The 14,427-nt window shown below is 42.5% G+C and overlaps 3 protein-coding genes across 3 annotated transcripts; 1 reads left to right on the top strand and 2 right to left on the bottom strand.

The window, feature by feature from the left end:
• The first annotated feature begins 206 nt into the window (after positions 1-206).
• On the top strand, positions 207-1,585 carry hypk (huntingtin interacting protein K). The gene is made up of 4 exons (XM_064989580.1): positions 207-403; positions 812-867; positions 961-1,012; positions 1,264-1,585. The coding sequence occupies exons 1-4, from the start codon at positions 242-244 to the stop codon at positions 1,357-1,359; spliced, it is 366 nt and encodes a 121-aa protein (XP_064845652.1). The 5' UTR covers positions 207-241; the 3' UTR covers positions 1,360-1,585.
• Positions 1,586-1,601: 16 nt separating this feature from the next.
• On the bottom strand, positions 1,602-5,772 carry mfap1 (microfibril associated protein 1). The gene is made up of 8 exons (XM_064989566.1): positions 5,570-5,772; positions 4,988-5,204; positions 4,547-4,691; positions 4,160-4,353; positions 3,534-3,803; positions 2,888-3,047; positions 2,464-2,553; positions 1,602-2,098 (listed from the first exon to the last, which is right to left on the bottom strand). Exons 1-8 carry the CDS (start codon positions 5,649-5,651, stop codon positions 1,919-1,921), a joined length of 1,338 nt encoding a protein of 445 aa, XP_064845638.1. The 5' UTR covers positions 5,652-5,772; the 3' UTR covers positions 1,602-1,918.
• A 3,659-nt stretch (positions 5,773-9,431) lies between these two features.
• Positions 9,432-11,482, bottom strand: LOC135556384 (guanosine-3',5'-bis(diphosphate) 3'-pyrophosphohydrolase MESH1-like). The gene is made up of 4 exons (XM_064989552.1): positions 11,242-11,482; positions 11,057-11,112; positions 10,367-10,607; positions 9,432-9,954 (listed from the first exon to the last, which is right to left on the bottom strand). Exons 1-4 carry the CDS (start codon positions 11,351-11,353, stop codon positions 9,824-9,826), a joined length of 540 nt encoding a protein of 179 aa, XP_064845624.1. The 5' UTR covers positions 11,354-11,482; the 3' UTR covers positions 9,432-9,823.
• Between the last annotated feature and the right edge of the window lie 2,945 nt (positions 11,483-14,427).

The following is a 14,427-nucleotide window of genomic DNA, read 5'->3' as shown; positions in this document are numbered from 1 at the left end:
ATAATGGATTGCGTTTTTTTCTATATTCGTTATCTGGGATCCTTGGGACCCTATAACTCCAACTCTTACATAACCCTAACCTTAACCTTTTTGTAACCTGCAATGAAGGTATGAAAGTCCGAAGGACTTGGTTAGCACTCACACTGGAAACCATGTGACATCGGTGCTTCTTAATTTGCCTTCCGATAGTTTTGTAAACGGATACCCACTCTCTTTTTGTTCCGGCTCTACAGGAGCAAACATGGCGGCAGAGGGAGATGTGGATTTGGACCTGGAAGCTGAGGAGAACTGCACTGGAAAACCAGCAGAAAAGCCTCGGAAACATGATAGTGGGGCTGCCGATTTGGAGAGAGTCACCGATTATGCCGAGGAGAAGGAAATATCGAGCTCCGATCTTGAAACGGTGAGGCTGGGCCAAGCACGCGGGGCGACGATGGGTGCCCACGTTAGCATGAAGGCTAGCTAGCGTATGCTAACAACGGGCCTAACCGGCGTACAGTGAAGAATGGAAGCATATTTGCACAAACCATGTGTTGCGAAAATGTTACCGTAATCAATATACAAACGCGTCATTTCACGTTGGCACGTGCTGTTTAACCAAGTCGGCCCTGAACAGAACAGGCGCTGTACATCACAGGACAGGGTAGAGCTGTCTATTCAGCAAGCGTTAGCCTATGGCTGCTTGTATGTTTTTCTGCCTTGCATAATTTACTCTTCCAACCTGTTTTGGGAGTTCTAGTTACTGACTCGTCAGTGCTGTCATACCAATATGATCCCTTTGACTATCTGATGTCTGCATGTCCTGTTTCAGGCTATGTCAGTGATAGGAGACAGGAGATCAAGAGAACAGAAAGCTAAACAAGATAGGTGAGTCACTTCCTTTGTCAGATTTTCATTCAACAATCATTGATCTGGAAATTAATGAGTACACTAATGACTTGTATGGGGTTATGATTTCAGGGAAAAGGAACTGGCTAAAGTCACTATCAAGAAAGAGGATGTAGAACTCATTGTAAGTATTCCCCCAGACATGTTTCTTGTTTAAGTGTCAGGGTCACAACCCTCATCTAAAGTTAATGGTCTTTTGCATCACAAAAGCATTAAATCAAATTAGTCCTCTGGAACTCTAGTCATCCATATTCTACTAGGGGGTGTTATTAGAAACTGCTTCAGAGATACATTCATAGACCATCTGAAGTGTTCTATCAATACAACTACCCATTCTGATTATTCTAATGTCCTGCCTCAACTGTCTTTCCACAGATGGGTGAGATGGAGATCTCCCGGGGAGTGGCCGAGCGCAGTCTGAGAGAACACATGGGCAATGTGGTAGAGGCTCTGATTGACCTGTCAAACTGACCAGGAGAAACTGACCCTAAAGCAGCTTCATGCAGCAGCATTGGACACTGGACTGCTTCCAAGCCTGACTGTATTCATTGACTCCATTCCATAGCTCAAATCAGACATTTTGTCAACTGAAATAAAACATTGCATTTCTCTTTATGTATATTCAACAATACTTCAAAATGGATTACTTTTGCAAGCACCTGTTTTTGATTTATAATAAATGTGGAATGAAATAAAACCAATTGCTGAAAATGTTATGTTTTAATCACGTACGCTTTATATCCAAGTTAGAAATTAACAGTTGTCAGATCAATGGCGATAAAACAAAATAGCTACACAACTTTGAAAATGTACAAAATTACATCAATATGCCTCCATGAAGCATCCACACATTATCAGGGCATAGCCCTAAACCCAGGGCCTTGCTCAAGGGTTTGATGCATTCAGGATATTGCATGGCCATAGAATATACTTCAGTGAAGTGTAGTTCATTTCCATCTGCAACATTCTGAAACATTTCCTCCCACTGAACACACCCCAAGTGTGTGTCTCTCTCCCCCTCAACTTAGATTCAGGTCTTCCTCTTTTGCACTGTTGGTCGGTCAAACACATCTCTCACTCCTGCAGCCTTCTGCTTAAAGAACTTGCTGTTCTGAGCGCTCTCCTGAGCCCAGGCTGAGTCAAACGATGTGGTGTCCTGATCCACCAGGTGGGTGTACTTAGTGCGTCCGGAGCGACCAAAGTTCTTGACCTGGAATTAAATGAGGGGGTTGTTAAAGATGAACTATCTGTGGATGTTTATTTGCCAATTGTTGACATCACATTTTGGGTTGGCTGTATGGCTCATATAATTGTATAATTTCATGTCATGAATCCACACATATCCTTATTTTGAGATAATATCTGTTCATTTAGGAGAACATTGTCTCGAGCAGCTCCAGAACAAAAAAAACATTCTGTATAGCCACTATAAATTAAAGAAATTAATTTACATAGGGGTTGCCAATACACTGGGTTCAAAAACAGTATGAATTTGCTGTGTACATTTATAATAAATAAACATAGGGGGATTATATGTGCTACAAAAGTATGATGTTTGAAAGAAGTCCAGCTGACCTGCATGACTTTGGGGAGGATGGTTTTGTTGAAGTGGTCCTCCAGAGTGGGGGCACTGAAGTCTCTCTTGAACACATTCTCCTCTTCGTCCTGGAAACAGATCACATTCAGCCAACAAAGACAAGATGAGCTCGTCGGACAAAATACGTTTACCAAGTTTCAATTATACGAATGAAGGATCATATATATTTTATATACCTGAATCACATCTCTGAATATCCTACAACAGTGCACACACTGCTTATAAGAATCACTCATACAACAATTTAACACGTGTAGTGGCTAACAAACATGGGATAGTTCACTCCTATACTTACACTTTCTCCTACAATTCTAACAATCACTCATCAGCAACATCTGGTGGTGTGTTTCTTATAAGAATGCACTGTACGGAGTTCTCTGAACCCCCGTGTCTACAACTCACCATGAAGAAGGCTCCTCTGTGGTAGTACTTCTGGAGGAACTTATATTTGCCCTTAGAGGCCTTGTTTGTGATCTGTTTGCCATTATTCCGCAGCTCGGCTCTGCGCTCCTCCTCGGTGAGGCTGTGGAACCTCTCAATCTCAGACTTCTCTTTCTCCATTCTGGAAAATCCGACAAGGCAAGTGGGTTACATGGACAGCAAAGTCCCGTGTCAACATAATTAACTCTGGACCAGTAATTATTAACATGGGTATAAACACTTAGAGTGTACAGATCATTCATACAGATAATCACATAATATAAAAACAAAGACGCTAGCCTTTTTTACTTTGAGGGGGAACAACACCAGCTTTCAATGGTTAAGTGTTTCAATGCCCTATGTGAAGTATTTCTGATGTCTACTTCCATTGTCATTCAAGACTGTCTTAATATGTTCCGCTCTTATGCATTTGCCTGTAAATTGTTTTGAATGGTTTAAAGTGCTGCACAATTAAATGTACCACCGTGGAGCACTTTAGGGCACATTGTAGCAAAATGTTTCAAAAATGAAAACGAGTGTTTCAAGATAGTACTTGACCGTTTCAGATCTATATTCATTTTGTGCCTAGTGAACACCATGGTTCATGTTTAAGTCTGACTGTACTCACGCTTCACGGGCCTCCCGGTCCCTCTTGATGCGCTTGAGCTCCCGGACCTTCCACGCCTCGTACTCCTCCTCCTCATTCTCCCCGTCCGTGTCCAGGGAGTCGAGAGCAGCCAGAGTGCGGCGGTTCTCCTCAAACTCCTTCTTGGCCTCCTCCTCCACGATCTTCAGGGTGTAGCGCCGCCGCTCCTCCACCTGCTTCTTGGCCTCCGCCTCCAGCTCCCGCTGTTTGAGCTCGTCCGCCTCGCGCTCCGCCACTGTTACCCGGTCCTTCCTGAGGAGATACACATCAAAATCTCATTTTCTCACCCGGGACACAAACGCTGCAACACAATCCATTTGTTGCGAACATACTCTGTTCATATGATAACAGGACAGCAGGTATACACAAACTGATGCATGCAGTAGAAAACAGCATAGCTGGTAACAGTTTTGTACTGGCTTTTAAATTAAAATAGTTTCTCGTATAAGCCTAACGTCAATCAGTCAATTTGGCCGTTTTGAATTGTCTAATCCAAGCCCTCGATCAAAGTTTTCCTTAGAAAAATAAAGTTATTACATTCTATGAAATAAAATATATTAAGCCTTGATAATGGTTCAGGAGTGATCTTGGATGGCAGGACTCCTTACTTGCGGATGAAGACTGGTTTTAGCCGCGGCTCGGCCTCATCTTCACTGTCCGTGTACTCCTCGTACTCTGACTCCGACTCCTCCTTTTCCGCGCCCGAATTCCCTTCTTCCTCCACCTCCATGATCTCCGGCATGTCCTCGTTCTTCCGCTCCTGCGCTCGCTGGCGCATCATCGCTCGCCGCCTCTCGATTTCCTACACACAAAACAAAGTCAATGTGTTACGTAAAGGGTATCTTGTATACCATTCCATATTACACACCTGGGACCGTATTCACAAAGCATCTCAGAGTAGGAGTGCTGTTCTAAGATCAGTTTTGTCTTTAAAATCTTAATGAATAAAAGGGGTGCCTGATCCAGCTTTCCAAGAAGATCCTTGTGTCACTCACCTCATCGTCCACTTCTTCCTCTTCCTCCTCCTCTTCGTCACTGCTCTCTTCGGGTGCTCTCTCTGGGTGCCAGGTTCCCTCGTCGGAGTCTTCACTGCTCTCTGCAACAACCTCCGGCTCTGCGATCTGTCTGTGTCTTGCCAACCTGAGAAAGAGAGAAAGAAACATTTACAATCATCACAGCACTCAACACCCAATAGGGCTAATAGTTAGGCGGAAATGGTTTAGAGATCAAAGCCAATAAAAATCAGTCAGTCATTCATAGTATTCAAATTCCTGATAAAACCTTTCTGCACATATTGTGGGTTAACAACCCCTCACCCAACTATGGGTGTCTACTGACAAATACAGTTCAGCTCAATGAAGATGGGACTGGGAGTCATCACAACTAACACAGGATCCCACTGGTTTACAAGATGAATCAATGAGAAGTATCTTCACCTCTCCTCCGCATCCTCAGAGACGCGGTTTAGCAGACGCTTGAGACGCGGGTCAGACACCACCTCTTCCTCCATTTCCATCTCAGGCTCGGCATCCTTAGCCTTTTTTATAAACTGGAAGTCCTCCTCCTCCTCGTCAGAGGAGTCCATGGGAGCATAGTCGGGACGTTTACCCGACACATAGCGCTTCACCTTCACCTTCTCCATCGAAATCTCACCTGGGGACGAAAGGAGGCGAGCAAGCTTGGTTACCATGAACGGTCCATTATCATAGATGGCTCTACTTACTCTGTTACATTTAGTGAGGTTAAGTTGTATATACTGTCGTTTTGGTTTTGTGATGGATTGAAACATGAGTAAGGGCATGAATTGTGATTTTTATATCTACTGTAGACGCAGACAAAAAGTTTGTCCGTACAATTAAGAAAATGCAGCATACAATTATATCGTGATATTAACTAGCTAAGTTATACAAAGTTGTGTTCTTGGATGGCTAGATAGCTATCTACTGCTACCATGAAATCGTCTACCACCTAGTCCAGGATAGCTTGCCTTAGCTAACGTTAGCTACAGGAATACTCACCTTTCTCATTTCGAATCGGCACAGCACCAGCCGTGGACTGGATCGGCGGTTGCTTCATGTTGAGGGCGTCCCGTCCAGACATGATTGCCCGATCAACAATATCAATATATTAACAAAAATTAAATCGACTTCAAGATAGCAAAACAAACCCGTCGTTTATTTTCTCGACCACCACAGGAAATACTCTAACATTACCGGAAATCATTCTTCTTTGGGATTGGGTTGGCGGATCGGATCGCATCCTTTTAAGGAGCATACACTGCCACCTACATTACTGGAGTGTGAGTCCAGTTACGGCCTACCTATATTATATTCAATTATATTCATTATTCATGTTTCTCTAAGACAGTGAAATAGAGCCCTAGACACCACTTTCCTCCGTCCACTACAGCAACCCAGCCAGCCTCTTGCCAGCCTCTTTCACACTAACCCTTTCACACAATCTCTCCCTATCTACGTCATACATTCCACAAAATATCAACACCTGCACCACCGTTTCCTCCACTAAACACTCATCACACATACCTGTTTCTTGTCTCTTTATCATCCACAACGTGGCATTAAAACTCCAACTGTAGTCTACTCCACACAACTTCCTCTGTACTACATCCCATACTCCCCGCATCTTCCTTTCCTGACCGGTGCATGCTGTAAAATTGCCTCCCCTTACTACTAGCATCACACTCCCTTTGCCAAAGATCAAGCCATTTTGCCCAGATCAAGGACTTGACTTCCCTGCAGCCCAGCGGGACCTGAATATCTCCCCCCTCTCTCCTCACAGCACTCTTAGCCACCACATCTGCCTTCTCATTACCCTCCACACCCACATGGGTAGGAACCCAGCAAAAGCTTACCACCATTCCCATCCTCTCCAATCTAATAACAGCACCATCATTGCCACAAACAAGCCTCCCCTATCCGACCTGCCCATCTTCACACTACTCAAACTGCAGGTAAATCAGAGCAGATCACCACGGAGTGGTTTCACCTCCTCCACCCATCTTAAACCTATAATCATGGCCATCAACTCGGCAGCATACACTGACACATAATCAGTTAACCGCTTACATACTGAAATCTGGGATATACACCACTGCCCCCACCCTACCACTGACTGGATCATTTGAACCATCTGTATATATCCTTAAAAACAAATAAAACCGATTATCTATATATCTCTCCACACACCGTCTCATTCTCTCACCTCATTCTCTCCTGCCCTCAATTATATCCACATCTACTCTTGGTTTCGGGAAAAAGCCACGAAGGAACGTTACCCGATGTAATTGCTAGCCCTATCTCGCTCGCCCCCAGTCCATATTCTACCACCTTCTGGCTGATTGTCCACCCGTATGCCCTCTACTTACCCAATCCTTGCTCCCAGCATTTCCCAGTTTATCGTGTCCACAGGATGTCCTTTCAACCTTGTCCAGTACACAAGTTTGTCCCACCTTATCAGGGTGGCAGGTAGCCTAGTGGTTAGAGCGTTGGGCCAGTAACTGAAAGGTTGCTGGCTCGAATCCCCGAGCTGACAGGGTAAAATCTGTCATTCTGCCCCTGAACAAGACAGTTAACTCACATTGTATAATATGAATTTGTTCTGAACTGACCTGCCTAGTTAAATAACAGTTACATTTAAAAGATCCTCAGTGGCAGTTCTACACAGTTCTACACCTCAACAGGTGGTGTCCTGAAGGCACCACACACACAATCTCAGGGCTTTTGACTGTATCCTATCCAGGCATTGTGGTGCCGTTTTGGCTGCCGATCCATATACAAGGCACCCATAATCCAAAAATGACCTGATCAATGTATACAACATGTGCAGTATGTATACATTGTCTATCTGACCCCCAATCATATCCTGCCACTTCCCTCATGAGGTTCAGCACCTTCCTTCACTTAATTTCAATATGCTCAACATCTCTCTTCCACGAAAGCCTCTCATCAAACCACATACCTAAATAGTTAAACTCAGACACCCTACCTATACTCTGACTATAAAGAAGGACTTGGCCACACATCCTAAACCCCCATGTTAGAGACCAATCTTCCAAAACTCCCACAGCTTCTTGCATCTTCCTCATCACATATTTCACATTCCCACCTCTCTTCCATACAGCCCCATCATCAGCAAAGGCCACACACACTCCCTGTCCCACCTCCTTAAATATGCAATCTATCATCAGGATGACTGGAAATACTTTTCTACCTATAGAACATTTATGGTTACAATGGTTCCTTCTTCTTCTATGCTATATTGACTTTGGCACAATTTAGTGTACATCTCACCACCTACTGTGTGGGATGGAAACAGGATTCCCCAAAAACAAAACAAACGACCGAACTACACCAAAAACATTATATATACAGTACCAGTCAAAAGTTCAAACACACCTACTCATTCAATGGGTTTTCTTTATTTTTTCTATTTTCTATATTGAAGAATATTAGTGAAAAAATCAAAACTATGAAATAACACATATGGGATCATCTAGTAACCAAAAAAAGTGTTAAACAAATCAATATATATGTTAGATTTTAGATTCTTCACAGTAGCCACCCTTTGCCTTGATGACAGCTTTGCACACTCTTGGCATTCTCTCAATGTCTTCACTATTATTCTACAATATAGAAAATAGTCAAAATAAAGAAAAACCCTTGAATGAGTAGGTGTGTCCAAACTTTAGTATATACAGGACCAGTCAAAACTAAATCAAACAACTTTTCTGTAAAAAAACAACACAGATCTGAGCCCCTCATAGGCTCAAGATGAGCCTGGAAGGGCGGGCCATCTTCTGGCGCCAGTACGGCCTTGCAAGTATTCAGATGTAAAATCCTTAAATCACAAACACTTTTCTTCCGCTGCCACAAACTATTATTCTGACATTTCACATTCTTAAAATAAAGTGGTGATCCTAACTGACCTAAGTCAGGGAATTTTTACTAGGATTAAATGTCAGGAATTGTGAAAAACTGAGTTTAAATGTGTTTGGCTAAGGTGTATGTAAACTTCCGACTTCAACTGTATACTTTTAACACACACACTCTTCAGTTACTTAGGAATCTACTGATGTTTTCCTTGGTTTCACTCACAATGTTCTTAAGAGTAAACAGCCGCCCCTGGATTTCTTATGGAAATCCAAACAACTTGGAAAAGGTCGCAATGGGGGCTTAGTTCTTAAGCGCCTAGTCCTGTATAGAAGGACAGTTAGGGCAAAGGGGCAGAGCAGTGAAGGGAAGCTTATTACTATTGTCACTTTAGAGGAACATGAGGGCCTGTAGTATTGAGATAAACGTTTGTTATTGACCAAATACTTATTTTCCACCATAATTTGCAAATAAATTCATTAAAAATCCTACAATGTGATTTTCTGGATTTTTTTTTCTCATTTTGTCTGTCATAGTTGAAGTGTACCTATGATGAAAATTACAGGCCTCTCTCATCTTTTTAAGTGGGAGAACTTGCACAATTGCTGGCTGACTAAATACTTTGTCACACTGTATAAGTAGATGACAGCACATCACACAGTGTGACAAAAAAAAGACCTTCACATGCAAGAGGCATTTCTCACTCGATACAAAATGTGTATTTTACTCTGAGTATATTCTGGTTTTTGGAGAAGTACCTGCAACTGAACACAGACATTAAGGTACACATGTCTTCCCGAATCGAGAACAAAGAAAGTAGAAGCATTAACAGGATAGTGGAAAAATAGCTTCCGACCCATTCTACTAGCAAAATGTATAATGGGTACTATGGAATAATTTACATATCACCATTTTAATGTATAGCTTGTATCCCTAACCCCCTACATTTATATACTTACAAAAATAAATCACACACACACACAAAACAAAAATCTATACAAAAATCTATTTTAGTTCAGTGTGACATGACAGAGTAGTTATAGATTCTGCATCACCATGAAATATTATAATTGAACAATGTTCACCATTACGAGTGCATAGCATTCCTTTAGTCAATACAGCTAGAACTCAATGTGACATTGTTGGTTTTCCTATAGGAACACACAATGTATACAAATCACTGTACTTAAAATGAAGAATCAAATCATCCATAAAAATAAATCCAAAGTAAGTGGGCCTTTTCCTTGTGAGAGCTAAGAGTATATAAAAGTATATTCCATGGAGAAGCTAACAAAGACAATTCGCTTAAAGTCTTACTCTTTACAAAAAGTGTGCATCAAGAGTTGCTCTGTTGTGCCACCCTGTATCAGAAGTAGAGAGGTGTCAAAGCTCAACCCCCCTCTGCTTGAAGAGCTCCTCTAGGTGTCTCTCCAGTGCTGGGTTGGTCCCCCTCAGTCCTCTCACTACCTGGGCTGCCCACACAAAGTACTCCTGAACACGCTCTGCCGACCAGCCTGCCAACCACAACACAGAATAAATATATGATATGGGTAAAGAGAGGGACAGTCAGACAACCAGAGGGAAGCGAGTGAAGACAAGCAAGGAAACAGAGAGAGAGAGAATGAGAACGAGAGAGAGAGCGAGAGAACGAGAGAGAGAACAGAGAGAGAGAGAGAGAGAGAGAGAGAGAGAGAACGAGAGAGAGAGAACGAGAGAGAGAGCGAGAGAGAGAGAACGAGAGAGAGAGAACGAGAGAGAGAGAGAGAGAGAGAGAGAGAGAGAGAGAGTATCCTGATAGGGTATCAGTTTATTGTGTCTAGCCTACAACATTTGCCTAGTCAGTTGGTTGGATCTAGAGGCTGAAGACAGACAGACAGACAGACAGACAGACAGACAGACAGACAGACAGACAGAGCGCACATTCACCTGTTGGCGTGCTGCGGTTGATGTCCCTCAGGTTGTATAGTTTGTCAGCCAGTTTGACCAGTTTGGCCTGGTGGCTGGCGTGAGGTGCATACTCCACCTGCTTACGCTTTGTCTCCTCCTTGGACAGTGCTTTGTCGTCTGTCACTTCCTGGACGAGCTGCGCCACCGTTTGCCCAAAGACGATCTGTAGCTCTCCAATGCTGGTGTCAGTGTCCTCCACTGTGTCATGGAGCAAAGCTGCCTGAGGACAGTTGGAAAAGACAAATATCAGTGAAATACCAGTCATTCCTGTTAACAAACTCTGGCTAACACAAACTCAATAAATGTTGAATGATTTAATGAGCTTAACATTGCCCATTGACTGATGTATTATTACAAAGTAATAAACCCCAACTGAATCTAAAACGTATCTTCAAACCTTAACCAAACTGCTAACACTTACCTGAAACATTTATTTTTCATTTTTATATATTGTAATGAAACAGCAGGGGGCAGGTCTCGAACCCTCGACATTCGAGCCCGAGGTCCGGCGGCGCTATTGACTGTGCCGCAAAAGCATGCTGGTGCGGCAGGGTCGATTTCCGCGCTTATAAACCAAGGGTCGTTACAATATGGACAATTTTGACTTTGTGGATGTGCGATTTTGTGGAAAGCAGTATTTTGAGTCTGTCTGAAACACAAAACACTTACTTGCAAAACTTCAATGTCTGTGATCCCACCTTCATGGCTTAGGATCCTTGCCACTCCTGCAAAATTTTGAACACAGCAAATGTAAATGCAGATGCAGATATTCACACAATGAAGTCCGAGTAGAGAGATAGGTCCTTAGCAATAACTCTCGCTGGATAGCCGTTAGATTGTTGTCATAACTGTACCTATTGGGTGGGTGATATATGGTGTTTGTTCAGCATCTTTACGTCGTTGATTGCGGTGCTTTTCAGCAGCGAAGTTAACCGTCTCCAACAAAATGACAGAATCTGAACTCATGTTGTAAAAGTAGTTATTGACACACAATACAGACAGTATATTAACGTTTGATCACAATTTATCAAATTCGCACAACTCAGTGATGTCAGCGTCGCTGCCTTCTCTTTAAGGGCGCGTTCCTCCAGGGAGAGGCTATACCGACACGCCTGTTGCCCAAAATGATGACGTATATCGCCAGCCTGGTCTCATACACTAGACGTAACATAGTAATAGTAAATCTGGTACGCCATACCAGTATGATATGTTATGATTTGTATGACTACATAAGATAGACGGTTAATGTTAGCTAGCAGGTCAACAGAGGCCAAGGCTAGGGCCCTACTAAATCTGCAATATGGAGAATTGAATATTTTACTTTCAGTTTTGTACACCAGCTTCAAACAGCTGAAAATACAACATTTGTGGTTATGGAAAATATAGCGGTTTAGATGGCACAATGACTCTCTACAATCTACTCTCTTGTTTTGTAAACTGAAATTAGGTGAACTATTAGAATGTTAGCAACCATGAAATGGAGGAGCATTTCTGCATGGTGCATCTTTAAGTATCAAAAGTAAAAGTATAAATAATTTCATATTCCTTATATTAAGAAAACCAGAAGGCACAATTTTCGTGTTTTTTTTTATTTATAGAAAGCTAGGGGCACACTCCAAGACTCATCATTTACAAACGAAGCATTTGCTTTAGTGAGTCCGCCAGATCAGAAGCAGTAGGGATGACCAAGGATGTTCTCTTGATAAGTGCATGAATTGGACAATATCCTGCTAAGCATTTGATATTTAGTACTTTTGGGTGTCAGGGAGACTTTAGGGAGTAAAAAGTACTTTCTATGTAATGGAGTAAAAGTAAAAGTTGTCAAAAATATAAATAGTAAAGTACAAATAACCCCAAAAACGACTTAAGTAGTACTTCAAAGTATTTTTACTTAAGTAATTTACATCACTGATCACATGTGCCCTACAGAAAATACTGCTAAACAACAGCCTCTTGATAGCTGCACACCAGAAAAATAAAAGGTAACTACACCCCCCAAAAGATTCTCAAACATTTCCCCTACTTTAAAAGTTTTTGAAACATTATTATTTTTTATTTTTTCACCTTTATTTAACCAGGTAAGCCAGTTGAGAAAAAGTTCTCATTTACAACTGCGACTTGGCCAAGATAAAGCAAAGCAGTGCGACACAAAATACAACACAGGGTTACACATGGAATAAACAAGCGTACATTCAATAACACAATAGAAAAAAATAAAGTCTATATACAGTGTGTGCAAATGGTGTGAGAAGGTAAGGCAATAAATAGGCCATAGTAGCGAAGTATTTACATTTTAGCAAATTAACACTGGAGTGATAGATGAGCAGATGATGATATGCAAGTAGAAAGAAATACTGGTGTGCAAAAGAGCAGAAAAGTAAATAAAAACAATATGGGGATGAGGTAGGTAGATTGGGTGGGCTATTTACAGATGGGCTATGTACAGCTGCAGCGATGGGTTAGCTGCTCAGATAGCTAATGTTTACAGTTAGTGAGGGAAATATAAGTCTCCAGCATCAGCGATTTTTGCAATTCGTTCCAGTCATTGGCAGCAGAGAACTGGAAGGAAAGGCGGCCAAATGAGGTATTGGCTTTGGGGATGACCAGTGAGATATACCTGCTGGAGCGTGTGCTACGGGTGGGCGTTGTTATCGTGACCAGTGAGCTGAGATAAGGCGGAGCTTTACCTAGCATAGACTTATAGATGACCTGGAGCCAGTGGGTCTGGCGACGAATATGTAGGGAGGGCCAGCTGACTAGAGTATACAGGTCGCAGTGGTTGGTGGTATAAGGGGCTTTGGTGACAAAACGGATGGCACTGTGATAGACTGCATCCAGTTTGCTGAGTAGAGTATTGGAAGCTGTTTTGTAAATGACATCGCCGAAGTCGAGGATCGGTAGGATAGTCAGTTTTACGAGGGTATGTTTGGCAGCGTGAGTGAAGGAGGCTTTGTTGCGAAATAGGAAGCCGATTCTAGATTTCATTTTGGATTGGAGATGTTTAATATGAGTCTGAAAGGAGAGTTTACAGTCTAGCCAGACACCTAGGTATTTGTAGTTGTCCACATAATCTAAGTCAGAACCGTCCAGAGTAGTGATGCTAGTCGGTCGGGCGGGTGCAGGCTGTGAACGTTTGAAAGTATTTGGTTTTCCTAGCATTTAAGAGCAGTTGGTTGCCACGGAATGAGTGTTGTATGGCATTGAAGCTCGTTTGGAGGTTAGTTAACACAGTGTCCAAAGAAGGGCCAGATGTATACAGAATGGTGTCGTCTGCGTAGAGGTGGATCAGGGAATCACCCGCAGCAAAGCGATATTATTGATACAGTGGGGAGAACAAGTATTTGATACACTGCCAATCTTGCAGGTTTTCCTACTTACAAAGCATGTAGAGGTCTGTAATTTTTATCATAGGTACACTTCAACTGTGAGAGACAGAATCTAAAACAAAAATCTAGAAAGTCACATTGTATGATTTATAAGTAATTCATTTGCATGTTATTGCATGACATAAGTATTTGATCACCTACCAACCAGTAAGAATTCCGGCTCTCACAGACCTGTTAGTTTTTCTTTAAGAAGCCCTCCTGTTCTCCACTCATTACCTGTATTACATGCACCTGTTTGAACTCGTTACCTGTATAAAGACACCTGCCCACAGACTCAATCAAACAGACTCCAAACTCTCCATAATGGCCAAGACCAGAGAGCTGTGTATGGACATCAGGGGAAAAAATTGTAGACCTGCACAAGGCTGGGATGGGCTACAGGACAATAGGCAAGCAGCTTGGTGAGAAGGCAACAACTGTTGGCGCAATTATTATAAAATGGAAGAAGTTCAAGATGACGGTCAATCAACCTCGGGCCGGGGCTCCATGCATGATCTCACCTCGTGGGGCATCAATGATCATGAGGAGGGTGAGGGATCAGCCCAGAACTACACGGCAGGACCTGGTCAATGACCTGAAGAGAGCTGGGACCACAGTCTCAAAGAAAAGCATTAGTAACACACTACGCCGTCATGGATTAAAATCCTGCAGCGC

Source organism: Oncorhynchus masou, chromosome 2 (genome assembly GCF_036934945.1).
Source record: "Oncorhynchus masou masou isolate Uvic2021 chromosome 2, UVic_Omas_1.1, whole genome shotgun sequence".
In the NCBI taxonomy this organism is placed as follows: Eukaryota; Metazoa; Chordata; class Actinopteri; order Salmoniformes; family Salmonidae; genus Oncorhynchus; species Oncorhynchus masou.
This window is presented reverse-complemented; position numbering and strand designations above follow the sequence as displayed.

Excerpts from the sequence above, each read along its gene's own strand:
- hypk (XM_064989580.1), top strand. The coding sequence starts at position 242 with ATGGCGGCAGAGGGAGATGTGGATTTGGACCTGGAAGCTGAGGAGAAC. Across the intron at positions 404-811 it reads CGAGCTCCGATCTTGAAACG|GCTATGTCAGTGATAGGAGA; the intron begins GTGAGGCTGGGC and ends GTCCTGTTTCAG. Across the intron at positions 1,013-1,263 it reads AAGAGGATGTAGAACTCATT|ATGGGTGAGATGGAGATCTC; the intron begins GTAAGTATTCCC and ends GTCTTTCCACAG.
- mfap1 (XM_064989566.1), bottom strand. The coding sequence starts at position 5,651 with ATGTCTGGACGGGACGCCCTCAACATGAAGCAACCGCCGATCCAGTCC. Across the intron at positions 5,205-5,569 it reads GCCGATTCGAAATGAGAAAG|GTGAGATTTCGATGGAGAAG; the intron begins GTGAGTATTCCT and ends TTTCGTCCCCAG. Across the intron at positions 3,048-3,533 it reads GACCGGGAGGCCCGTGAAGC|AATGGAGAAAGAGAAGTCTG; the intron begins GTGAGTACAGTC and ends CGGATTTTCCAG.
- LOC135556384 (XM_064989552.1), bottom strand. The coding sequence starts at position 11,353 with ATGAGTTCAGATTCTGTCATTTTGTTGGAGACGGTTAACTTCGCTGCT. Across the intron at positions 10,608-11,056 it reads CAGACATTGAAGTTTTGCAA|GCAGCTTTGCTCCATGACAC; the intron begins GTAAGTGTTTTG and ends AACTGTCCTCAG. Across the intron at positions 9,955-10,366 it reads CAACCGCAGCACGCCAACAG|GCTGGTCGGCAGAGCGTGTT; the intron begins GTGAATGTGCGC and ends TGTGGTTGGCAG.